General features: G+C 42.8%; 1 protein-coding gene across 1 annotated transcript; it reads left to right on the plus strand.

The window, feature by feature from the left end:
• Window positions 1–1,964: 1,964 nt before the first annotated feature.
• Window positions 1,965–11,726, plus strand: LOC144583850 (vomeronasal type-2 receptor 26-like). The gene is made up of 3 exons (XM_078378765.1): window positions 1,965–2,252; window positions 3,817–4,493; window positions 10,523–11,726. The coding sequence occupies exons 1-3, from the start codon at window positions 1,965–1,967 to the stop codon at window positions 11,478–11,480; spliced, it is 1,923 nt and encodes a 640-aa protein (XP_078234891.1). The 3' UTR covers window positions 11,481–11,726.
• The last annotated feature ends 15,010 nt before the right edge of the window (window positions 11,727–26,736 follow it).

Raw genomic sequence — 26,736 nt, forward strand, 5'->3', positions numbered from 1 at the left:
ATGGGCTCAAGAACATGCATTTCGTACCTCTTCCCTCAAGTCCCTTTCTCTTCCTTGCTCCTTACTTTTTAGGACAACAATCCCATTGAGATTTCAGCAAATTTCCTAAGACCTGGAATCAGAAACAATGATCTCTTTGTGTTCTTTGTGTATTTCAACCAGGAGCAACATTACAACCCTAGGAATTTGTGTGTACAGCTGGCGTGTTGAACTGCAAACAATAAAATCTTGAAAAAAATATAGAAATAAACAGTTAACATTTTCAAGTCTACTACTTGATTCCTGCTTAGGACTATATAGACCTTTGAAAAAACAGAAGCCTATGAGTTTGTTTTTTTTAAAAAAAGATCAAAAACACCCTGTTTCCACTTCAAAATATTTCCCTCACTCTATAAAGGCTCCTTTCCAAACAACATGGACTATTTCTGTCTCAGAATTCTGAGATGGAGGCACGCTGTCAATCCCAGGTTTTCTGTGCCTTCCACCAGAACAGATAGAGGTTTGTCGCGGTGAGTGGAGGAGATCATCTCTGGGGCCCAACATGGACTTCGCTGAATATTTGCTAAGCCATCCACTGGTTTTGTTGGTGCTGCTCTTCCTCCTTCAGCACTCGTGCACCAGTCACAGTTTGAGCACCATGTGTGAATGGGGGACAGAAACTCAGAAGCCTTCAGATGATCCTTCAGAAGACGTTATCATTGGCGAATTCGTATCTATTACAGTTGCTGGCTTCATCATGGAGACCTTTGTGAGACCCCCACTATTTAACATAACTGCTTAGTAAGTAGATCTTTATCATTTTCTTTTTCTTCAGAAATAAATAGGGGACCTAAAGATACTTTGTAATACCACAAAATAAAGAGCAGATATTCTATTTTTCTTCCATATGGTCCTAAATTTAAACAATGTACTTGCAAAAAAAAAATCCCACTTCTGTTATTGTAGAAAGAGAACCATCATGAGGTTGAGATCAAACCTGGTCCTCACTAAAATCAATTTGGTCTCAATCCTTGGATGTCTCATGCAAGGAAGCTTTGTGGCAGGGACAAGATACGCATTTTTGAGAGAAGAAACTAGAGTACTCCTTCACTGAACTGCTAGTTAGTCAGTTGCTTAATGTATCTGGCTGCAGAGTCATAAGTTGAGAATTTGATTCCCCTCTGTGCATCCTTGTCATGATTATGACTCAATGATCGCTAGAGTCTAAAATGTCTTTTTATTATTATGCATCAGCTGAATTTTGGAGTTGTTAAAAAAATACTTCAGACACTTCAGATGTTTCATTACTTTCCCCTTGTCTTGCAATCTCTGGGGACAAAGCTACTTTAACAAAAAAATTACATAACTGGGTGGAAGAGAGGGTGGAGAGATGAACTGAAAGGTTGAGAAAGAAAATAGAAAGATATTCTCCCTTAGGTCACTGGAGAGATCAAAAGAGAGGGGAAGCTATGGTGGCTCAAGAAGAAGGCATGCATTGAAATCAGTTCTATATAAAAGCTTGCAGTCTGCAGGCACATCATATCTTCATGTCTACCCAGCAAACTCCATTAGGAAAAGACTGAATGCCCAATGAAGATGATATTTCAGGGTACTGCTGTTAAACTGCTGGTAAAAGGGAATCCCAGATGTTCTTCACAAGACTTACTTAACAGAAATGTACATGGCCTTGAAGCCCAAGGGACCTCTTAAGGAGAATGCACATTAGATTTTTCATGGCTTAAATCAGTCCCTACACTATGACCAAGCTTAGCATCAGATGGTTTTGTTGCTGCCCTGGTGACATCTTATTTCTCGACTCATGTTGCTTTAGGGTACAAACTCTTTATCGTGGTTTGACTAAGATTTTTCCATGGTGTGTGCAGAATATCTGGCTTACTTAGATGAGCAAATCACAATAGAAATTGTAACATATTTGATTCTCCGAAGTCAAGTTGTAAAAGGGTTTGAAATGTCTTTGCAGTGTGATGCCTAAACACTACCAGCACATCTTGGCCTTTGCTTTTGCTCTCCATGAGATCAACAAGAAGGCTGAACTGCTACCAAATACCACAGTGGGTTCCAAGATTTATGACAATGCTTTTGATTCTTGGAGAGCCTTTAGGACCACTGTGGATTTTTTGTACGTGGTGAAAGGAAAACCGCTCAATTACAACTGTGGCATGACAGAGAAAGCCCTGGCTGTCATTGGTGGTCTCACCTCCCGAACCTCCATGCAGATGGCCCACATTTTAAATGTCTACAGTATACCACAGGTATAGTTTAAGAGCTAAGTAGATGTCACTAGGGACGTGGTGGTGCTGTGGGGTAAACCGCAGAAGCCTCTGTGCTGCAAGGTCAGAAGACCTACAGTCGTAAGACTGAATCTACGTGACGGAGTGAGCTCTCATCGCTCGTCGCAGCTCCTGCCAACCTAGCAGTTTGAAAGCATGCAAATGTGAATAGATAAATAGATACCACCATGGTGAGAAGCTAACGGCATTCCGTGGCTAATCGTGCTGGCCAAGTGACCGCGGAAGATTGTCTTTGGACAAAACGCTGGCTCTACGGCATGGAAACGGGGATGAGCACCACACCCTAGAGTCGGACACAACTGGACAAAATTGACAAGGGGAACCTTGTGTATCTTTTGTTCCTGGGAAAGGAACCCCCTCAATTACAAGTGTGGAAGGATAGAGAAAACCCGGGCTGTCATTGGTGGTCTCACCTCCCAAACCTCCATGCAGATGGCCCACATTTTAAATGTCTACAGTATACCACAGGTACGGTTTTAGAGCTAAGTAGATGCCACCAAGTGAAGAGTTCCCTTTTGAGTTTTTTCTAAAATTCATTCTCTACTATGGTTAGAATTGATTCACCAGGTTTGAGTCAGCAGCTTCAGTTGAGTTTATTATGACGTTTAAGAGAACAGAAGAGAAAAGCAAGAGGAAATTTTGCTAACTCATATTTAGTGGAATCAGGAATGAAACCGTGGTAAACATCCTGGCAGGACAGCTGGGTGATTTAGGTATCAGATCAAAGTTTGGGAGTTTGATTCTCTACAATGCCTCCTGAGAGTAGAACTCCTCTCCTGTGTGTCTTTTGGCAAGCTGCAGAGTCCCAGGGAGCTCCTAGAAGAAGGGAACCCTTCTTAGTATTCTCTGCTTAGAAACACTGAAAAAGTCTGCCATAAATCAGAATTGATTTGGAGACCAATTATTGTTATTATTTAAGCAGACCCCTTGTGGTGTAGTGGACTGAGTGATGGAGTAGGACTCAGGCGGTTTGGATTCAAATCCTCACTCAGCCATGGAAACTCACTTGGGTGTATAGAATTAATAAAATCATTTCTTAAATATCTCACATTGAAAGTCCTTTAAGAGTCGCTATACGTTGGTTCTTTATAAGAACAACAAACTTTGGGGGTAAAGAATGAAACCGTGGTAAACATTGGAGGCCAGTGAAGTGGAGCTAATAGACAGTCAAACAAATTTTTACAAGACATGTTTGTAAATCCTGGTTTGTCCATGAAAAATCAGTGGTCCTGGTGAATTATTCCGTTCACCTTCTTTGAAAATTCTACTGAGATCCTCATCATCTGGAAGCATCTCGACAGCATATAACAAGAAACATCTGCTCAGGATGATTTTGTAGTGAAGAGATATCGTCACCCTCATCTTAGAACTACAGAGGTGAAAGGGACCCTATAGATCACTGAGTCCTCCAGATCCTATCAAGGAGGCACAGTAGAAATCAAACTCTCAACCTTTAGCTCCCCAGCCAGATTTCAAAATCACAGAGCTGTTAGATTCTTCTTTTAAAATGTTCTTTTTCTGTTAGATCAGCTATGGGGCCTTTGACTCGAGACTGAGTGACAAGATTCAGTTCCCTTTTCTCTACCGGATGATCCCCAGTGAAGATCCCCAGTACACGGGGATTGTTCTGCTCCTGGAGCACTTTGGATGGAACTGGATCGGCCTCGTTGTTTCTGACGATGACAGTGGAGAAACCTTCCTTCAGACCTTGAGACCAAAGCTCTTGCAGAGCCGTATTTGCATTGCTGAGACGATAGTGATCCCAATAGTCTCCGAATATATACCTGTGGAAATACAGAACAGAATATTGCGACCCATTGTTTTGGCATTCTTACGGACTGAAATCAACGTGATGCTTGTGCACGGAGACAGACAGTCTCTGGAAGGGTTACGAGCTGTTTTAGACATCTATGAATTTCGTGTGATGAAGCCACAAAGGAAGGTGTGGGTCACGACCGCTCAGTGGGATTATACGGCTTTAACAGCGGGGATAAAACTGGCCTCAAAGACGTTCAATGGCACCTTGTCATTTTCCCTCCATACCAACATGGTGCCAGGATTTGAGGACTTTCTTGAGGACATCGATCCATTTCACTCAAACTTGTATTTCATTCACCAGTTCTGGTGCACAGTATTTGCCTGCTCACTTCCACTGCATGGTCTGCAGTATCCAGGTGGAAACAACTGCACCGGGCAAGAGAAGTTTGTGAATCTTCCTGGAACTTTGTTTGAAATGGGCATGACTGGCCACAGCTATGGCATCTATAATGCTGTTTATTTTGTAGCACATGCCCTGGATGCCATCTATTCATTGAGAGCCAAACGGAAAGGAAAGGGAGATGAAGACCAACAGGATCCTCCGAACATTTATCCATGGCAGGTCAAAAAGCCAAATCCAGAACAAACCCACAAGAGGGCAAAGCCCAAACTGTTCGGCCCTCCAGTGTCAAAGGCAGAATAGAGTAGTCAGGTCTCACCTACCGCGTTTCCCCCAAAATAAAACAGGGTCTTATATTAATTTTTGCTCCAAAAAATGGATTAGTACTCATTTTCAGGGGATGTTTTATTTTTGTCATGTACACAATCTACATTTATTCAAATACTGTCATCTCATCTTCTGGTTGCTGCACAAGGGTGGAGGGCCAGGTTTCAGTTAACTGAGGCTTATTTTTTGGGGTAGGGCTTATATACCAAGGGATGTGGTGGAGCTGCGGGCTAAACCACAGAAGCCTGTGCTGCAGGATCAGAAGACCAAGCAGTCGTAAGATCGAATCCACGCGATGGAGTGAGCACCCGTCGCATGTCCCAGCTCCCGCCAACCTAGCAGTTCGAAAGCATGCAAATGCAAGTAGATAAATAGGGACCATCTCGGTGGGAAGGTAACAGCGTTCTGTGTCTAAGTCGCACTGGCCATGTGACCACGCAAGATTGTCTTTGGACAAATGCTGGCTCTATGGCTTGGAAACGGGGATGAGCACCACCCCCTAGGGTCGAACACGGCTGGACAAAAATTGTCAAGGGGAACCTTTACCTTTACCTTTTTAGGGCTTATATGACGAGCATCCTGAAAAATCCTACTAGGGCTTATTTTCAGGTTAGATGTTATTTTTTGGGGGAAAGGGTATTTTCTGGAATGATGTGAGAGAGGAAACCAGAGCTGGGCATGTCTTTTGTGAATTTGTCCAACTCCATCTTAATTTTTCTGATACCGAGTGCTATTACTGCTCAGTGATGAACAGCGCAAAAGAGGAGATCCCCAGTGCAGATCTATTCCCGACTCATTCCATTCTTTGGAGCCTCGTGGTGCAGCGGTTCAGCTGCTGTACTGCATCCAAAACAATGGTAATGATCCAGAGTTCAACCACCGGTAGCTAGTTCAAGGTTGACTCAGCCTTCTATCCTCCTGCGGTCGGTCAAATGAGTAACCAGTTTGCCTGGGGGGGGATATGCATAACCTGTGTAATTAACTTGTAAACCGTCCAGAGCGTGTTTTAATTGCTGGGGGTTATATAAGCAGCACGCTTTGCTCTCTTTCTTCTTTCTGCTTTATTTCTCTGCTTTTCTATCATGCTGAGGGATACCAATCTTTACCCATTTCCTTCATCCAAGCATGAATCAAAGATTATGGGCATCAGGAACAAATCCTGCCGATCTAATTTGATCTTGTTTTTTGATCAGGTCACCTCCCTGATAGACAGAGGGAATGCTGTAGATATAATATACCTTGACTTCAGGATAGTTTTTGACAAAGTGCCCCATGATCTCCTGATTAGCGAGCAAACTAGATGTGGTCTGGCTAAATCAAGTGTTAGGTGGATGAACAATTGGCTACAGAATTGTACTCAGAGGGTGATGATTAATGGGTCCTTCTCTAACTGGGAGGAGGTCACAAGTGGGGTACCCCGAGGCTCAGTCCTGGGCCTGATGCTCTTCAATATTTTTATTAATGACTTTTGTAAATTTGTCTAAATCCTTCTTAAATTTTCTGAAAACGAGTGCTATCAGTGCTCTGTGCTGAATGGTGGAAAAGATGACATGCCCAGTGCAGATCTATTCCCAACTCGTGGTGCAGCCAAAACTGTGCCCTTGACCAGGTTCAACCACAGGTAGCCAGTTCAAGGTTGAATCAGCCTTCATGCATCAAGCAAGGGATTGGACTTGATGGCCTTGTAGGCCCCTTCCAACTTCATTTTTCTATGATTCTATGACATGTTCTGCCTGCCGCAGAAGATAAAGGGAGCCTTTCTCACTATTTCAGAACACATTCCCTTTTGTTTGGGCTGGAACATTTCCCCATGTTTGAGAAAGAACCTATTTTCTCTCACTAGCTTTTAGACAAGGAGGAGAAGGAGCAGGATACATGTTGAAAACAATGTCTAGAGCATATGTTGGATATAGCAATAAATGATTTTTTTTCTCCATTCCAGCTTCACTCAGTTTTGAAAACTCTCCGATTTAACAATAATGCTGGGGAAGAAATATTCCTGGATGAGAAGAGGAAACTGGTTGCTGGTTTTGATATCATCAATTTTTACATATCACCCAATGATTCCTTCCACAAAGTCCAGGTTGGACGAATTGACCCCCAGGCACCTGCAGGCAAAGAGTTCGTTATTAATGGAAGCACCATTGTATGGAATCAGGTTTTTAATCAGGTGGGTGTGTCTATCAACATTTTCTTCATCTTTTATGAGTATATTTGACATTGGTTCTAGATTTTTTAATATTTAATCAGCAAATGATAGAAGCATGAGTTATGGTATAGAAAAATTTCCTCATGAATATTTTTTTCAGACCTGGCGCACATCTGGAAGAGAACTGTTGAATCTCTTTTTGGAGTTGATTTTACTTACCATTTTATTTATAATTTAAAAAAAAATTCTTTTAAACTATTTCCATACTTACTGTTTTTAGCTTTTAAATATTGTCTCTTAATGGTGCAAGGCGCCTTGTGTCCTTTTAAAGGAGAAAGGGGAGCTAAAAGATTTTCAATATAAATAATGAAAAGAGTAATCAGTGGAAATTTGCTCTAGAATAAAGCTGTCAGACTTAAAGTTGGCCAGATATTCTTTTTATCTTCCTTTGCATTAAAGAAAAATCTCATTCTTTTTTTTCGAGTTGAAAACAAATCCTATTTTTTTCCAATTGCAGATTCAGTGTTTGGTTCAAACTAATAAAACTGAGGTGTTTGAGGGACCATAGGTAAGTGGTAGGAAGGTAATGGTAGGATCTAAAGAATGATAAAGATTAAAACAAGAATAATATTTAAATATATTCTTCCTGTATTTCAAAATCACAATACAGTAACTTCTTCGGAGACTCACAAACTTTCTGACACATACACTCAATCTGACAGGACAGGCTTTTTAAAATAAACTTCAATATATGTAGACTCACTGACATGAAAATAGATTTTTAGAGTTAATACTGAGAGATAAAAAGTTCTACTGAGTTCTGATTGTTGACCATGTCCTGTATTGTTGTTTAGTCATTAACTCGTATCCGACTCTTCGTGACCCCATGGAGCAGAGCACGCCAGGCCCTCCTGTCTTCCACTGCCTCCCGCAGTTTGGTCAAATTCACGTTGGTACCTTCGTTGACCCTGTCCAACCCTCTCGTCCTCTGTCGTCCCCTTCTCCTCTTGCCTTCACACTTTCCCAACATCAGGGTCTTTTCCAGGGAGTCTTCTCTTCTTCTGAGATGGCCAAAGTATTGGAGCCATGGATAAGGTGGTCAGGGGCTCCCATTTCTTTCAGACCTTGCCGTAGTTTGCTGTTGTCCACACAGTCAAAGGCTTTTGCGTAGTCAATGAAGCAGAAGTAGATCTTTTTCTGGAACTCTCTGGCTTTCTCCATAATCCAGCGCATGTTAGTAATTGTGCCTCTAGTTCCTCTGCCCCTTCGAAATCCAGTTCTCAGTCCATATACTGCTGTGACCATGTCCTACAAAGCCCTACATGGCTTGTGACCTGGGTATTTGAAGGAACATCTCTCTCTCTCTCTGTTGAAATCAGCCGAATTACTAAGATCTCCTAGGGAGACCCTCCTTCATTTCCCTCCACTGAGAACTCTTCAGTATGTGGAGACATGTGTTTTCAGTTGTAGCACCTCAACTGTGGGTTTGTGGCAATATTAACATCATTTTGGCACCAGGTCACTTTATGCTTATTTCTTAGGGTCTTTGAGATTGAAGGTCTTGGCTTGTGCAGAGTTTGACACTATAATTTTAATGATTACATTTTTTAATAAGTAATAGTTCTCAACCACTTCATTTAAAATTCTTTTTGAACTACTCTGTAACCCACTCATAGGGAGAGGCAAGAATTGTTTCAAATTCATTAATTAAATTTCTCCTGCCTGTTCTGGAATTCAGTAACATCTTCGAAAGAGCAGAGAGCCAAATGAAACCAGGAACATTTTTCTGCATGATGGAAGGTGGGGAAAGGAGTCCTAGCAGAGGGAGAGGGCTACTAGGATTTGGTCATGGTCTGAACTGGCCTGTTACTGCTCCCAGCATTACACCTGCCTTAGTCATGACAAAAACAGTAATGGCACTCCAACCTTTCATTGCATTAGCCAACAAATTCTCTCAATGCTTCAAATACCAACCAATAAAACCTTAGGTTGCTACAGTACCAATAATTTGGGAAGAAAACCAAATAAGTGTAACTCCAATTTGAACAGTTTCCAAAACCTTCCTTCCTTCCTTCCTTCCTTCCTTCCTTCCTTCCTTCCTTCCTTCCTTCCTTCCTTCCTTCCTTCCTTCCCTCCCTCCCTCCCTCCCTCCTGCCCGCCCACCCGCCTGCCAGCCAGCCGGCCAGCCACCCACCCATCCATTAATTAGATACAGTGGTGCCTCGCATAGCGATGTTAATCTGTTCAGCAAAAATCACTGCTAAGCAATTTCGTTGCTATGCAATTTTTAAAAGCCCATGGAAACGCATTAAAACCTGTTTAATGCATTTCTAGAGCCAAAAAACTGACCTTAAAGCAAAGATCCTCCATACGGCAGCCATTTTCGCTGCCTCTAAAGTGAGGAATCCACATGAAAACACAGCGGGTGGCCATTTTTTTAACCCGGTGGCCATTTTGGAACCGCCGATCAGCTGTAAAAAAAAATCATTGCTTTGCAATGATTGGTAAGCGAATCAGGGAACCGATCATTGCAAAGCGAAAAAAAAAACCCATTGGAATCATCGCAATGCAATCGCTTTTGCGATCTCAAAAAGTTAATCGCTATGCAGTGTCATCACTAAACGGAGCGCCTGTTAAGTGAGGCACCACTGTATAGGGCACAGTATGTTACTATTGTCATGACAGCAAGTAGCGATATATCTCTTTTCTGGAAAGCTGAGGAACAATGCTGAAGCTTTATCATCCCCAAACAATTACATCCAAAATGCCTTTCCTTATGATTATCATTAGATGCCACCCAGATCCACCTGTGTTGAGAGTTGCCATCCAGGGCAGAGCATGCTTGTCCAGCCAGAGAAGCAAGTGTGTTGCTATGATTGTGTTCAGTGCCCTGCAGGGAGGATTTCAATCCAGAGTGGTAAGTGAAGGGTTTTTCTACATAGCCAAATAATTTAACTTTCCAATTTATATTCATCATAGGCATCATAGTCAAGAGACTATGGTAACATGGTCTGTATGGAGGACTTGGAACAGCATCTAGTGTGGCTGAGAAGGCCAATTTGAGAGTGACCATCCCTTATGCAAAGCTAGAGTGTCCTCTCCAGAGCACGAAGCCTGGGCAAAATATTATGGAGGAAAGGCTGATACCCAAGCAGAAAATTCCCCTTTCCACGTTGCTGAAATGGAAAGGCAAGGACCAATGCAACTGGATCAAGCAACGTTGTAGGAGATGGCAGAATGAAACAAATTGCCTCCAGGACTCCAGCTCTAGATTTTGCCTCGAGGTTAACTCCTGGAGCCTTTTCATTCAGTGGATATAGCCATAAGGCAGTGGAGGTTTGAAATCGAAGTTTTCCTTATCCAGGATGGGCTGCCTTCCAAGGCTGACAAGCCCCACCTACTTGGAAATTATTAGTGTCTATCATTTTTCTGTGCACGCAAAAGACAGATTTCATACAGCAACACAAGGAGTGGACTTTGGAAGCAGGGAACATTGACAATGAACAGTCCTGTATCTGCACAATGATAACTTTTTTTTGTAGCAAAGTAATGGCAGGATGGCAGCTGAATACACACAACAGATTTGTTTACTCCCAGATTTCTAATACTTTTCTTTTCATTTTCAGATGCTGAACAATGCCAGGAGTGCCCAGAAGATAAGTATCCCAATGAAAATCACAGCCAATGCCTTCCTAAAAAGTTGATCTACTTATCTTATGAGGAGCCTTTGGGAGCAGCTCTCGCTTTTGCATCTCTTTTCCTTTCCATGGGCACAGCTATGGTGATGCGGACGTTCATTCGGCACCGTGATACTCCCATTGTCAAAGCGAATAACTGGAGCATCACCTGTACTCTGCTCTCTTCTCTTCTCATCTGTTTTCTCTGCCCCCTCCTCTTCATTGGGTGGCCGGGGAAAGTAACTTGCCTTCTGAGGCAAATGGTATTTGGCATCATTTTCACCCTTGCTGTCGCTTGCATCTTGGCCAAAACCATCACGGTGGTGTTGGCCTTCATGGCCACCAAGCCAGGGAATAGAGCAAGGAATTGGATTGGGAAGAGACCTGCTGTCTTAGTCATCATTCCCTCTTCTTTCCTTCAAGTGGGCATCTGTGGTGTATGGTTAGCAATGGCTCATCCCTTTCTAGAGTTAGACATGCACTCCCAGAGAGATGAAATCCTTCTTGAATGCAACGATGGCTCACCTCTCATGTTCTACATGGTCCTGGGCTACATGGGCCTTTTGGCTGTCATCAGCTTCCTAGTGGCTTTCTCTGCCAGGAAGTTGCCTGATACTTTCAATGAAGCCAAGTTGATCACTTTCAGCATGTTAGTTTTCTGCAGTGTCTGGATATCGTTTGTGCCCACCTACTTGAGCACCAAAGGGAAATATATGGTGGCCGTGGAGATCTTCTCCATCTTGGCCTCTGGTGCTGGATTATTAGGCTGTCTCTTCCTCCCCAAATTGTATATTATAATCCTAAGGCCTGAACTGAACACAAGAAAGCATTTGGTAAGGAGACAGGATTGTTTTCAGGTAGAACAAAGTTGTCACTAGGAGTAAAGCAAAAAAAGAAGAAAGTGCCATCATGACTAGAAATGGCTACCAAACATGTTGTGTAGTAGCTAGACTGATCTGTTACGGCAACTGAATTGAGCAAACTATCTATATATGGTGTAATCAGGTAAAAGAAGTGCAAATGGTTAGGAGATATACAGTTGTGTAACCTGAGTTCACAAGGATTCACTTGATTCATTTTAGCACCTTCCGTAACCATAAAAATGTCATTAGAACAAATGTAAATTTTTGCTTCATTTTGGTTTCTTTCATGGGCTCCTCTTTTCTTTTCATGTCTGTCGTGCACTGGTGATTTTTTGAAACACAAAGCAGTCCTACTGTTTTTGGTCATTTCATTTCATTTTTCCTTAAATAATTCTATAAACCAGGGACAAGCTGGGCAAAAGAGAGTCAACCCAAAAGCCTGAACAACTCTTTAAAAGTACTAAAACTGGCAGGTTCTAGGCAGAATCAATCTAAAATCCCTAAAGGATCTGTAAAGCTACCAGAAAACAGCAAGAGTGGGCCAGGAAACAAAATCAATTCAAAATTAAAAAAAAATACAGACCTCCAAGGAAAGCTAAGGGAAAGCGTGCAGTAGGGATTCCATTCACTTCAAAAGCAGGCAACGGTATAGGAGAAGGAAAACTCGCCAGTAAGACAACCACCAAAGTATCCACGTTTATCCAAATAAATGTACCATGAGATAGGCACAAGATTTTTTTTAAAAATCAAACTAATCAATGACTACACAGATACACAAGGACACACTTTTGCACATACACAAAGTGACAGGGACAGAAATTAAAAATATACTTTCAAAGTCCTAACAGAGAATTCCGAATGGGGCAGAGAACCCTACCTTCCCACATTTCTTCTGCAATCTTTTGCCTCGCTACCCATTCCAAATGTCGAACTGACTTTAAATTGTTGGCATGAAAGCCAAACTGGGCACCCATAACTGGTATCCAGAATTCAAACTGGAAACTTATCACCAATTACTACCATAATCCTGCTCAGGGTAATCAAGAAGTAGTGCAGCTAGCACCTCCACCTTAACTGGGCTGGACCCTCTTGGAGGATGGGTACCACCTCCTGGTGGCTTCCTTGCCCCTCCCTGCATCCTGGGATTCCCCCCTTTCCTAGACTGTCCTTAGAATATCCTGTAAAGGGATGTAAAACCAGCATGACTTCCTGATGCAGACACCCTGAGAAGTGAACTCCCAACAAAGCAGTCAGGGTTGAACTGAGTGCCCTGCCATAATGTGGGAAATGGTTGGCTGGCTGGTTCGCTGTATAAGGTGTCCACGGTCATAACGCACGCAAAGGGCAGGCTTCGCTGGAGCCATAGCTGGGTATTCTGCTCATCCCGCCACATGGCAGGGTGGATTGGAGCATGTATGAGAATGACTTCATTATAAAGAAGCCATGCATGTCCTGGAAAGTCCATGTAGGCCCTATAAATCAGATCAAGTTGTTTGAAAAGAGAGAAAGCCCTCCAAGGCTGTGCTTTTATTATGATCCCAGCATAAATGATAAATGCTAGGAGCCAATTTGCCCTGGACCTCTTGGGCTTGTTTCTATGAGACCTCTCCTTCTCCATGACATCCACTTTGTCTTTTTCCCTCTTCTCCGATTCTCTATTGAGAAGGCTAAAGATATCCATCTACCAACCCTGCCATATCTTCTCCTTAGTGGCAGAGAGTAAGTGATTCCCAAGTGACAAGGTCTGCTCACCAAATGGCAAAGCATGGACCAGCACAGAATTATGGCTTGTGTCCAGGACTGAGAGGTATGGCCAAACACCAACCTTCACTATAGCCCCTGCATGTAGGCCAAGATAGGGCCATTGTGAATAGGGGGCTGGCCAAAGTGGGGTATTGTAAACTATTGAGAAGAACATACAACTGCTTCCAGTTGTAGCCAAGGGAAGAGGCCAGTAGACCATGGGGGGCAATTTCACCTTGACAGGGTGGCCTTAGTGTCTGGTTTTGCCATGACCTCACCTGGCTGGCCACCTCCTGTGTCTTTTCCACTGAATCATTGACCTCGTAGATGTACTGGTATAGGATCACCGACCCACGATGGTTGTTGAAGGAGCCTGCGTTCCTCCAGGTGACTTCAAAGTTGGAGTAGCAACTCTGCTTACTCTCCTAGGCCCCTTTATGTCCATCACAGAAGCTGAAGTGCAAGGGCGTTCCTGATCTAAAACAGAAATATGCTCAATTAATTCAGAGCCCAGCTGTTGAGTGCATGCCTTATTGAGAACCTTTGTTTCCTTCACAGAGTTCCTGCGTGACAGGCTGGGCATCATCACCTGTTGTGCTCTCTCCCTTGCCACTTCCAGCGCTTGAACCTTTGCCACTAGTGCCACCAGATCAACTGAATCCTCCTCCTCCTCCTCATCAGAGGAAGAAATCCTGGGAGGTGACTGGCAAGGGAGGCTGCTTGCCCTTCTTGTTCCCAACCCCTTTCTTGGGCCCCATGACTAAGCTGCCACTTGCCATCTAGTAAGGAAGCACACCAAGCCGTATTTAGCCAGACAGAAACAAAACTGCTGAGCCCGAAAGGTAAGGGAGTTTAGAGGCCACCCGGGGAAAGCCCAACAGGCTGAAAAATGAAACCAACTGCCTGCAGCAAACCAAGAGAAAAAGGAGAGGGAAGGGAGAGTTCTAAGGCTACAAACACCAGACCTCCTCCAAACAGCCACAAGAATGGGCACTGACCTTTGCAGGTGGTGCTCAGGAAATGTTGTATTAAACTGTTTTGCTAAAAATATAGCCTAAATACAATTCTTCCCTTTTGTCCTGAAGAATTTTAACACAACTGCCCTTCCTTCTTAGCTGCATTTGGGGGGTATTCTTGATCCCCAAATTACCACCACTTCTTTGTCTTACTAATTGCTCTTGAGTGTTCAGACCTGAGAATCCTGATGTAGCATTTAGGGAAGAAGAGGCAACCCAATAACCCACCACTAGAGGTCAAGATGGAGAAGAGCTCCACACCTCCTTTTGTCCCTTTTATTCTTCCACACCTCAACATTTATTTCTTCTCCCAAATCTACCTGCCATACAGCTTTGAGAGCCTTCTGATAGTTCTTGGTTGAGCAGGCTGTCTTAGTACTACAAAATACCACAATGAGAAATGTACAAGCCTTGGTAAGATTCTTGACCTCTGCAGTATGAATGGGACAAAATGTGCTTTTTTCTTTCTTTCTCCAAGATTACTGCTATTTGACTCAGTGCTCTTGGGTGGGGTAAACAAAACATAACAGACAGGCTACAGTATATGCAATCCCTAGGATTGCTGGGGCAATCACATAACCTTTCCCATTTCAAAACTGAATTCTATGTAGTTGAGTTGGACCTCAAAGGATCCACTTTTGCAACTTCCAGGGCTTCCCTATGTCCTTCAGCTCCACCAAGCCCTGAAATGCTTACATGGACATTTCCTGTTTAAATTTTTAGCAATACACCTGGTCGTTTGTGGCCAGCATCTTAAATAAGTGAGCTTAAAGTAAACATAGTAATGTCCATCCATTGAGGCTGTACCAACAACAGTGCTCAAATCAGAGCACTACTGATCAATCTGGTTCACAAAGAGTCATGCAACTGTCAATGAGTATAAATAGCCACATATGCACTACACAATTTTGATATAATTTTTTTGTCAAAACTTTATTAGATACAGTTGCCAATGGCTCTGGAATGTATCACATCAGTCACCCAGCCTGGTGTCTGAAGCTTCGCAAGGAGACATATTCAGAGTTTTAATATATTCTACTGTCCTGCTGGTTCCCTAACAGGGTAGAGAGTATAGAAGAGCCCCACAAGTTCAGCATGAACATGACATCTCCACCCCACCTTACCAAGTGGGTCCAGCTAGGTGGGAACTCAACCACTGCAAGTTCTTCCCACTACCCCCTGCATCCATTCACATGTTTCAAAAACAACAACAACTAAGTTGTGATATGTAACTAACATTCCAACCATATGAGTTCTTCAGTGCCAGCTATGCTACTTAAGCTATGCAGATGGATGGGACTGAAAACTCTTTCCTTACATTCTTCCTGGAGAAGTCCTTCCACTCCTGCCAATACCATCAGCCAGTTCAAATCTTATGGTAGGAAGCTCCAATCCCACTACCAGGGGCCCTTGGAAGGAGAAGCCACCCCACAAGGATGGTCAACAAGTTGTCTAGCACTGATATTACCATAGCTGACAAAATGAGGCTTCAGGTGAGAGAGGCCTCATCATCTTTCAAAATAAACATGCAAATATGCTACTTTCCCTTCTCACGGACTGGATTAGAGCAGGCCCTTGATCTCTCTCTCCTCTCTATCAACTGTCGGGCAGTGTATGGGGCAGAGTGCCATTGCATTCATGCTTGTGGACTTCCCAAAGCTACTGCTTGGTTCTTCTTTTGGAATATTTATGCCTTCTGACTAGAAGTGTCTCTTTTTATGTTGGTCTCATGGACTTGTGCTAAAAACAGAGTGAAGTTCATCAGCAAAAATCCTGCCTTGCTGGCAAAAGGACCAAGTTTCACCTTCCAGCTAAACTGTTTGTTTCTTTGCAAAACAACTCAGAATGCATGGGAAGGAGAGATATTCGAGAGGTCTCAGAACACCCTTCCAATCCTTGATTGACAGTACTAGTGACCTCACTCAGTGGAAGGCAGCTGTCAAGGCACATGGCCAGGATCCAGAGGCAACATGGATAACCTCCAGCCTCTTCCTTCCCAAGTAGTCTTTGAGAAATTCTTCTTTCTTCAAGAATTCAGGTAAATGGCAAGGAGGCTGATTTCTCCCTCTGCAGTTTTCAGCAAAGTTTTCAGACTCCAAGATAAAGTAGATAAAAAAACTCCTCAGGAAACATTGTATTGTAGATGGACAAATTATTGAAGATGAACAAAAATTAGGACATTCGTATATTAGTTCTCCTTCTGAAGAAGTTAAATTACCACAAAATGAGCTTAGTGGACAATCTTTCATGCTCAGAGCTCGTCAACATTACCCCAAGGATCCAAGACCGTAACTGCACATTTGAAGGGAATTTTTAACTCAACACTTCCAGACACTAGTTTTTGATTTTCTGTGAGTTGACACCTGGACTGCATACATTTGCATTGGAGAACTTTATCATATAATCTTCTTCCGTAGCATAAAACAGAACATTGTTTACAAATATTGTTTGATGGTTTGATATCAGTTGGTGATACATTATTATTGATACTTTTGTATATAATATACTAATGTTCTAATTTTTGCCCAGCTACAATATGGAGTTTCCTGAGTTGTTTCTCTTCTCTTCTATACTCCCTAGATTTTGATAAGTCCAAGAGAAAGTAGGCCTGACTGTCTAACAGAAAAACATCAAGCCATATTTTTAGGCTTAATTATCATCCTTGCAATTATTACAATAACTTTGTGCAGTGCCTCTGCTCTTCAAATCCCATGAGGAAGATGAAAGCCTGCATTTGAAAGAAGAGAAAAAGGAGGAAAAACATCCCTCATAATATAAAGAACACTGTCCAAACAACTCAAACCATCTCAGACTCAGAATCTGAGCAAAAGACGGTCTGTCAGTCTAGGTTCTTCAGTGTCTTCTCCTAGGACTGATAGAGTTTGTTATTAGTTACTGTGGAAGATCATTCATGGGGTCCGATGGGGACTTGTCTAGATCTTTGTCAGCAGCACTGCTTCTACTCCTACAACACTGGTGCTCCAGCCAGAGTTTCAGCTACTCCATGGGTGATTGGCAGCCAGGAACCCAGATGCCTTCAGATGTTCATCCTTCAAATGAGTTTATCATTGGTGGATTTGTTTCTGTAATGCTTGGCAGCTTCTTCATGGAGACATTTAAGAAACAACCAAAATCTCGCAGGACTGGTTAGTAAGTAGATCTTAGGCTTTGTCTCTCTCTCTCTCTTTTGTTGTTGTTAAGAAATGTGATGTTGATCTGGGTGTGCTTCATACAAACCAATATTTCACCTGTGTTGCTACAGAAATAGAGCTGTCAGAACACAGAGGTGAAAGCTGATCCTCATTAAAATTGGGTCTCAGTCCGTTGCCTGTTCTTTCAAGGAAGCTTTGGAGCGTGGTTATTTTCATCACTGAGGGAAGGATAACAAAGGTGTCTTCCATTGGGCCTCAGTTACAGTTTGGAGCTGGTAAAAATACTTTGGGCCCATTCTGGATGGGCAATCTATCATTCATATATTCAGAGTTCTCATTTTTCAGTGGACTTTTCAATTCATTCTGTTTTGCAATTCAAAGATGATATATCCTTTGATTGCATATCATAAAATACCTTTTCAGTGCACTACATTGCATTTCTGTCCTGTTTTTGGCCACCTTCAGAGTTTGTAAATGATTCTCGGTACATTTTCTGTCCATGGGAAGAAGATATTCATCCTAATCTGACTGTACCATGTCATCAAGATATATATATAGGGACATTGGCTCCTAATTGATTTTATTAACTCTTTTCAGGCAGAGATAATTGAATAGGAGGGTTCGATTGTTCAGTGAGGTTTGTAGGTGCATATCAGCTTTAAATTGAATGACTTCAGAAACATAATGGAAAAAAATATTCTCCTTTAATTCAATGACTGACAAGACAAGGGAAAGTATTGAGGTTAGAAGAACAATGGGGGACATTCAAATTGATTCCACAAAGCAGCCAATTGCAACAGAATCTGTATCACTTTGGAGTCTTTAAGGTCACCATGTAAGAAGCTTTTGAATTGTCTTTGCAGTGTGATCCCTAAAAACTACCAGCAAGTCTTGGCCTTTGCTTTTGCCATCCATGAGATCACTGAGAAGGCTGAACTGCTACCCAATGTCACCTTGGGTTACAAGGTTTATGACAATTACTTTGATTCCTGGATTGCCACTGACAATACTCTGGCTCTTCTGTTCGGGAAGAAAGGAAACCCCCTCAATTACAACTGCAGAAGTACGGAGCAAATCCTGGCTGCCATTGGTGGGCTCACCTCCCAAAATTCCATGCAGATGGCCCATATTTTAAGCACCTACAATATACCACAGGTATTGAAATGTGATGATTTAAGGATATATGGAGTTTATCTTTGGTATAAGTATTGCAGAAGTACAATGATCGCTCCGCTGTGGTGCTGAGTTACCTTGGAGGGGAAGCTTCACTTTCCCACTTGGAGAGCAGCGTTGCTGTTCTTTACACCGCTTTTTGAGGGGAGGAGGGACGGAGCTTTTAAGAAGCCCTTGGTCCCTCCAGCTCAAGCCTCTTTGACGTTTTGCAGGCAAAGAGGCGAGCCCTGCAGCCAAGCGAGGAAGCCGTTTCGTTTTCCCAGCGCGAGGATGCTTCTCCCATACAGGATTTGGGTTGCAATGCAATGCTTCCTAGCTGGTTTCTATTTCATCAGTATATTTTAAAAGTTCTTTCTTGTTTAACTTTAGAGTTTGTTCCTTAAAGGGGGGGAAGGTTGAAGATCGCACCCCATCACCCCACGTCTCTTTACTTCATTCATAAGCTTAACTTAATTGACTATATTTCTATTTATACATTGGGCTTTGCAAGGGGTGAGGAGGTTAGATTGCACCCCCTCGCCCCTCTGTTTTTAATGTGTTGGGAATGAAGGGTGATTATAGTGGGGACGAGCATGTAAGGGGAGCGTTTTGGCTGTTTTATACTTACTGTTTGACCCGCCCCTCTTTTGTGGTCTCATTAGCTATTAAAAAAGAGAGAGAGGGAGAGAGGGAGAGAGAGAAATGAGAAAGGAAGGAGTATTGGAATTGTGTTTAAAGATTATAGTAGTAATTATTCAACTGGTACTGAATAAGGAGACAGGCTTAATTGGTTTTCCATGCACGAGGCTGCTTTTTATCAGCAAGGATTTGGGTTACTCTTCAGCAGCACTACTTAGCTGGTGCTATTTCTCTGTTTTCATTCATTACTTCCTTGTTGTAAAGTGTCTTTGATTGTTTAAGTGTAGAGTTCCTTGCTTAAGGGGGGAAGGAAGGTGAAGATCGCACTCCCTCTACCCCCACCTTTTCTTTACTTACTTTAGCTTACTTTAGTTTAAGATTGCACCCCCTTCCCCCCCTTCCTTTTTTCCACGTGCTGGGAAGGAGTGTTTTTTTTTTTCAGGGGGACTAGCATTTGAGACCAGCCTTCTGTCCTTTACCATTGATGCTGAGATGGGTAGCACCTCAAATGGGAGGCATGCTTGAGCCTCTGATAGAATCAACTGTGTCTGTGCCTTTCCTAGCATCCTTTTGCACTTTGCACCACTGGCAGGGTTAGGCTACGTCTCAACCTATTTAGCTTTCAATAGGTCACCCCTCTGCCTTCCCAATATGGCCATGCCTGTTTTCTCAGGGTCTTTTTCCTTCTCTTATATTGACCAAACTTCACTTTTTGGCCCCAAAGTTTAACTAGATAGGTTCGTCCTCTATAAGGTGTAACCGCCTGTGGGCGTGCATCCCCGGTGTCAACCCTGTGCACTACACCCTTGGCTACTCCAGGCTTGTTGAAGAAAACCTGCTTGCACTTAATAAACATGTCTCTAGCTCCTCTTTGTTCAAGGGACTGATTTGGTCCTCCTCTGGGGTGTATTTGCATTCGCCCCTCCCTTCCCCATAAGATAACTCGAGGTTTTCCTTGTCTGCTTCTTTCAATGCCAGCACAACGTTTTCCTTTATACAGTACGTCTTGATCATTATCACCCAGTCCACTATCCTGCCTGTCTTTCCCTTTAACAGTTCAATGTAATCTTCCTCGTTCACTCGGGAGGTTACTTGCATCATCTCAGAAGGGAAATAGGTTCCTAAAAACATGACAAGCTCAGAATCAAACCTCCTGCTACCCATTTGCCTCAGCAGAGCATCTACAACAGGGGTCTCAAACATGCGTCCCAGGGGCCATTTGTGGCCCACTGAATGATAGTTTGTGGCCCCCACCTTGCCTGCCCCCCAAAGCGCCCACACGTCCTCTGCTGTCAAGAGTAATAAAAGCCTTGCCATGCTTGCCAGCTCTCTCCCAAGACAGCACCTCTTGCACCCTCCATCCAGAACTGCAGCCTGCGGCTGGCAGGCTACAGTTCCGTATGGAAGATGCAAGAGGCACTGTCTTGGGGGTGAGCTGGCAAGTGAGGTGCACTGCTGGCCCTTTTCCCCAAGTGCCCAAGCTGCCACCGCGTGATGCCTGAGAGTGGAGCTCGCTCCTGTGATGATTTGTGTTTTTTTGTGTATTAGAATGGGATATGTAGTCCTAAGATTGTCCCAATAGCATCCATCTTGATTTAAAGTCTGCTCTGTAGTAGGAAAGTTTTTCATGCTGTTTCAGAGACGCTTCGCTTGCTGATTATCTCGTTGCTAAGATGAGTAGAGAGCAGAGACTTTCGTAGTCAAAATAATTCTGCCACAAAACTTGATAACAACTCTCAAGCTCTCATGAGAAAGTTAGGCAGGACAACAAGACCCAGGAGGGGGTGTTCCTTATGAAGAATTCTGGGAAGAAGAAGGAAGTTGGTAAGGAGTTGGAAAAAGATGGAGTTGGACTGAGAAAGGTCAGACATGTGCTTTTTCCTATAATGGATTATAATTTTGTTATGGACTATTTTTTTTTTTTTACCATGGACTGATGGAAGTCAACTGGATTTCATCTAGCGTCAGCCTATGAAGACACAAGACACATGAGATGGACTGTGTTATGCTTTTTATTAGTTAGCATAATTCTATTTCTTTATTTTTCTAGCTGGAGTGGGGAGAGGAGTATTCTGTTTGTCTTGATATGAAAATGTACCTACTGAACTATTTTATTATCAACTGAAACCTTCTCTAAAGCAATTCTTTTCAATAAAGCAGTAATGATTTGATCTGCATGCATTGGTTCTTGTACAGACTAGCTGAATGTCTAATTGGCCATGTGTGTTTGCTACCAAAGATTTAGAGCCAGATTATTCTGAGTATAACTCATGAATTTGTCTGTGTGTGTTGCTTTCTTAATAAAGGAGATTGGCTTTTGAGGAAAAAGTTTAGACAGGTCCTTGCTGAGACCTAAGGGCTCTGCTCAGCAGTCAGAGGTTTGTCTGGATTTCGGACTCATCCCAGTCTCCGGCACCCCCGTAAATCTCTTTGGAGATAAAGGGCTGCTTACATGGTTGGCAGCGGTGACATGAAACACGGGCTTTGATTTATTGCATTTACTTTGGCTTAAGTTGAAAGCAGCAAGCATCTCGATGCATGTGCTTTTCACAGCTGGGAAATCCCAAGCCTTGGCAGAGGGATTTCTTCCACGCTATTTACTTTGAAGGGCTATAAATCAGCTATATTGCATTTTTCTTTTCAGCTAAGGGTCTTAAAGAAAGACTTAGCTTTAAGCGAAGTCTGTTAAGAACTAATGCTTTGGTTATGTAATTGGGCTGTTTAATGAGTGGACATTTTCATGCAAGTAAGCGGTCACCCTTCTGAAGCTCCAGGGTAGGGCTGTTTTCTGCCAGAGTGTTTTATGGCTTTGCCCTCGCCCTACAGTTTCGGCTACAGGGGCAGGGAGAGGATTTTTCCTTTTGGGTCAACTTGGCATCTGCGTTAGTTGCAGCTTGCATGGAGCAACACTTAGAAGGAGAAGAATTTTTGGAGTTGCCTGGAGAGCAGTTTGTGACTCAGAGGACAATTAAGATTAGGGGATTGCGAACAGGTGGAATTAAGTACAATCTCACAGCTGAGGATATCCAGAACCTACTTGGATCTGATCCAGATCAGACTTGGTCTAGGTTGCGACAGATGGATCAGGCAGAGGAAATGGCGGGTGCCAGCACTCCAGTAGGGAGGGGAGTGCCAGCCAGAGACATTCCTGATGAAACAGCAGGAGTGGCAGCAGCAGCAGCCGGTGCTGAGGGGCCTGATCCTAACAAGAGTCTATCACCAGTGGATAAGTTAACAATGATGTTTGCAGATTTTGTTGCTTGTCACACTCAATCTATTCATAATCAGAACATTGCTGATCAGTTATTGAAGCAGTACAGAGAGAAAAAGGTGGAGCATTTGGTTTATGAGCTGAAGGAAAAAGAGGAGTTTAAGAACTCAATAGCCAGTGTTGATAGAAGCAATCTACCTTACTACCATGATGGCGATGATATCTTATCATTTTTATCGATATTTGAACAAGCGTGTCGAGATCTTAAGATACCGGAGGCCTGGCACCTCAAGCTACTGCGTACTCAGTGTTCTGGGCAACTTGCCAACTTGGTAGCCAAATTATCTGATGAGGACCCTGACTGGCCTACTTTTAAAGAGGTGGTAAAGAGAAAATTTGGTTTCACTTCGGAAATACTGAGGCAGAACTTTAGAAAACTGAAAAAACAGCCTAATGAGTGTTATTCTGCACTAGCTGACAAAATAGAACATCTGGTGATCAGTGGTTGAGCTCCTTGGGCGCCAGTACTTTTGAGGATTTAAGAACTGCGTTGTACATGGAGCATTTTCTTAATTTAGTGCCTTCAGAAATAAGGAGTACTTTGTTGGAGAGAGGATACAAAGACTTGCAAACCCTTGCTTTAAAGACTGATGAAATCCTCTCCTTTAAAACGCATGAACCTGCTGTTAGGCCAAAGACTGCACCAGTAGCGCCTAAGAGACAGAGTCAGCCTGATTTTAGAAAGTCTCATTCTCAAGAGCCCAGGCAAAGTTCATTTGAGCAACGCAGGAGCCTAGCTCCTAGCCAGAGTAAAACACCTCTTAAATGTTTTGAATGTGGTGGCTCTCATCTGCGACGAGATTGCCCAAGGTTGAATGTGCCAGCTAGCCGAGTTAAGGAGCCAGCTAGAAAAACACCTGTCCCAGCTCCACGCAGATCTAAAGCAGGCACTCCCAAGATGGCGTATGTAAGTTCTGTGCCAGCAGGAACTCAGCAAGTGCCAGCTGCCAGTAATGCAGTTTCTGTGCCTCACCAGTCAAGCATTGTGCCTTCACAGAGTCAGGAAGGAGTTAACTTAACTGTAACCCCTTCGCAAGCCAGTGGAATGCAGGCAGCAGTAAACCAATATGTGCCTAGAATTTTGGACTTACAAATTGCTTCAATTTCCTCAGAAATTGTAAAAGAGACTGCATCAGGAGAGAGGTTTTCTGTTATGGACCCTGAATGCATAGTGCCAGATGCACAAAGGGACTGGGCAACCCGCACATTTTCTGAGGTGGTTTTTCTTCACACACCTGGAGGTGATATGGCTTTAAGTGCTTTTCGTGACTCGGGTGCCGACATTTCTTCGATAAGCAGACATTTTCTAGACCCCACCTTGATTCTGAACAATCTGAGGTGTCTAATAAAAACTTATGGGTCTATAGAGACAGAGCAGAAGTTTGATCCTCTGGCATATGTAAAAATTACCTACAAGTCCTGGTCAGGTGCAAAACATATTTTAACCCATGAGGGAAAACCTGATTTTCTGCTTGGAAATGATCTTTCCTTTTTGGATCACATGCAGAGTCAAAATGTAGCTTCGATGCAGGTAGTCACACGTTCTCAAAGTAGGGAGATGCATGATCCTGAACTGGAGCAGGAATCCACTGAGAATAGCTCAGATGGAAATCTTACCCAACAGCAGCCTCTTGTGACCGAACCTGATAATGCAGCTAAAACTGAAACTACAATAGAGGAGGTGATACCTAAGGGATCAGAGGACTTTAGACAGAAGCAACTTAATGATCCCTCTCTAGCTTCTTTGAGGTCACAAGCAGACAACTATGCTGAACGTCCTGCGCATCAGCAAGTTAGTTTCCTGTGGGGAGAAAATGGACTTTTGTACAGAGAATATTTCCCCAAATCCAACTTGGATGCCCAACCTATTCAACAGTTAGTCGTGCCTACTGAATATAGACTGAGAATACTAGAAATGGCTCATGACCATCCGAGTAGTGGGCACCAGGGAATACAAAAAACCCTAAAGAGGATTTCTCAACATTTTTACTGGCCTGGTATTTCAAAAACTGTAAAGGACTATGTCAGTTCTTGTGACTATTGCCAACGCACAGGCCATCAAACTGACAAGGTAAAGGCCGAAATGCAGATTATGGAGATTCCTGACCAAGTGTTCCAGTGTTTGCAAATGGATGTGCTAGGACCTTTTGTTCCTACTAAATCTAAGAAGAAATACATCATTTCTTTCATCTGTTCAGCCAGTAGGTGGATCGAAGCCTATGCTATTAGCAACCTTACAGCTACCACCATAGCTAGAATCATCGTGGACTTGTGCTCGCGTATTGGAGTACCATCCAAAATAATTTGTGATCAAGCAGGAGCCTTTACAAGTGAACTTATGCGTAAGATCTGCAAGATAAGTGGAATAACCATCAGTTTTAGCACAGCCCATCATCCTCAATCTCATGGTATGGTGGAAAGAGGTCAACAAACTTTGCTTAGGATGATTAAAACTTTGACCCAAGAATATGGAAACATTTGGGATGAACTTTTGCCTTTTGCTTTGTTTGCTTACCGTAGCTCAGCTCATTCTTCACTAGGTGGCTTTTCTCCAAGTGAGGTGGTGTTTGGAAGAAATCTACAAGGACCATTGGACTTCCTGAAATCCGATTGGGAAGGTGTGGTTAAAAGTAGTACTGTGCCAGTTGCTGATTTTGTCAGAAAACTTCAAGAGAAACTCTTGGCTGTCCAGGAGTTGGCCAGAGACAATTTGTTGGACGCTCAAGCAAGTCAGAAGTTCTTCCACGATAAGAGATCCAGACACAGGGAATTTTCTGTGGGTGATTTGGTACTTGTTCTGAACCCACTCAGACCTTCTAAGCTAGAAGTTGTCTGGGAAGGTCCAGGTGAAATTGTTCAAAAATTGGGAAATGTCAATTATCTTGTCAAAATGTTGGATTCTAATAAGAAACCTGTTCTTTACCATGTCAATAGTTTGAAACTGTACAAAGATAGATCTGCAATGGTTTTTCAATGTCATGCTGAATATTTTCGTGCTGCAAATGAACCTATTGATATGTTGTCTGAATTGCAAGATGCAGGTACATGGTCTGATAATCTTGTTTTAACAGGTACCGTTGATCAGAAAGAAAGGTTGTTTCAAATTTTAGAACAATACCAAGATGTGTTTTCAGATAAACCAGGTTACACCAAATTGATCAGTCATGTGATAACTACTGAGAACAATGCCCAGCCCATACGGTCTAGCCCATATAGAGCAATTGGTAATCATGCTATCCAGATTGAACAAGAGATATAAAAGATGTTATCTTTGGGGGTGATTGAACCGTCATTCTCCCCTTGGGCTTCTCCGGTGGTACTGGTGCCAAAACGTAACGCTCTGGGTGAAATTCTCGAGGAAGTAAGATTTTGTGTTGATTACAGAAAGTTAAACAGTGTTACTGTCCCAGATCCATACGCATTGCCTAGAATGGATGATTTAATTGAACATCTTTCAAAGGCTAAGTTTATCAGCATTCTCAATCTAAAGAATGCTTATTGGCAGCTCGATTTGGCTGAAGATTCACGAGATAAGACCGCTTTCATTACGCACGTGGGAACTTTCCATTTCCGAAGATTGCCATTTGGTTTGAAGAATGCTGGTGCTTCATTTCAAAGGATGATAGACAAACTTTTGCAAGTGCTTATCTTGATGATGTTGCCATTTTCAGTTCTGATTTTGATTCTCACATGTCTCACATTGAAACTGTTTTGTCCAGACTTCAGCAAGCAGGACTGACAGTCAAAGCCAGCAAATGTCAATGGATGTAAGGAAAAGTCATGTACTTAGGTCATTTGATTGGGCAAGGAGAAATTCAGACTCTGCAAGCCAAAGTACAATCTATTAATGATTGGCCTATTCCAAAAACTAAGAAACAGGTATGCTCGTTTTTGGGCCTAGTTGGCTACTACAGAATTTCATTCCTAATTTCAGTCATTTGGCTTCACCTCTGACAAAGCTCACTAAGAAGAGACAGCCTGTCAAGGTAAAGTGGACACCAGAGTGTCAAGGTGCCTTTGATGCTTTAAAAGCTAAGATTATGGATGCACCTATACTGAAATCCCCTGATTTTGACAAACCATTCATTTTACAAACAGATGCCTCTGAATTAGGACTAGGAGCCGTTTTGCTGCAGCAAGGAGAAGATGGGAACCTTTACCCTATCTCATACTTCTCTAGAAAACTCTTGGATAGAGAGAGAAATTACGCAGTACCTGAAAAAGAGGCTCTTTCTATATTTTGGTCTCTCAATTTACTTAGACCTTACCTATGGGGGTGTAAGTTTACACTCCAAACA

Source organism: Pogona vitticeps, chromosome 6 (assembly GCF_051106095.1).
Source record: "Pogona vitticeps strain Pit_001003342236 chromosome 6, PviZW2.1, whole genome shotgun sequence".
Classification (NCBI taxonomy): domain Eukaryota; kingdom Metazoa; phylum Chordata; class Lepidosauria; order Squamata; family Agamidae; genus Pogona; species Pogona vitticeps.

Excerpts from the sequence above, each read along its gene's own strand:
- LOC144583850 (XM_078378765.1), top strand. The coding sequence starts at position 1,965 with ATGCCTAAACACTACCAGCACATCTTGGCCTTTGCTTTTGCTCTCCAT. Across the intron at positions 2,253-3,816 it reads ATGTCTACAGTATACCACAG|ATCAGCTATGGGGCCTTTGA; the intron begins GTATAGTTTAAG and ends TTTTTCTGTTAG. Across the intron at positions 4,494-10,522 it reads AACTGCACCGGGCAAGAGAA|ATTTCTAATACTTTTCTTTT; the intron begins GTTTGTGAATCT and ends GTTTACTCCCAG.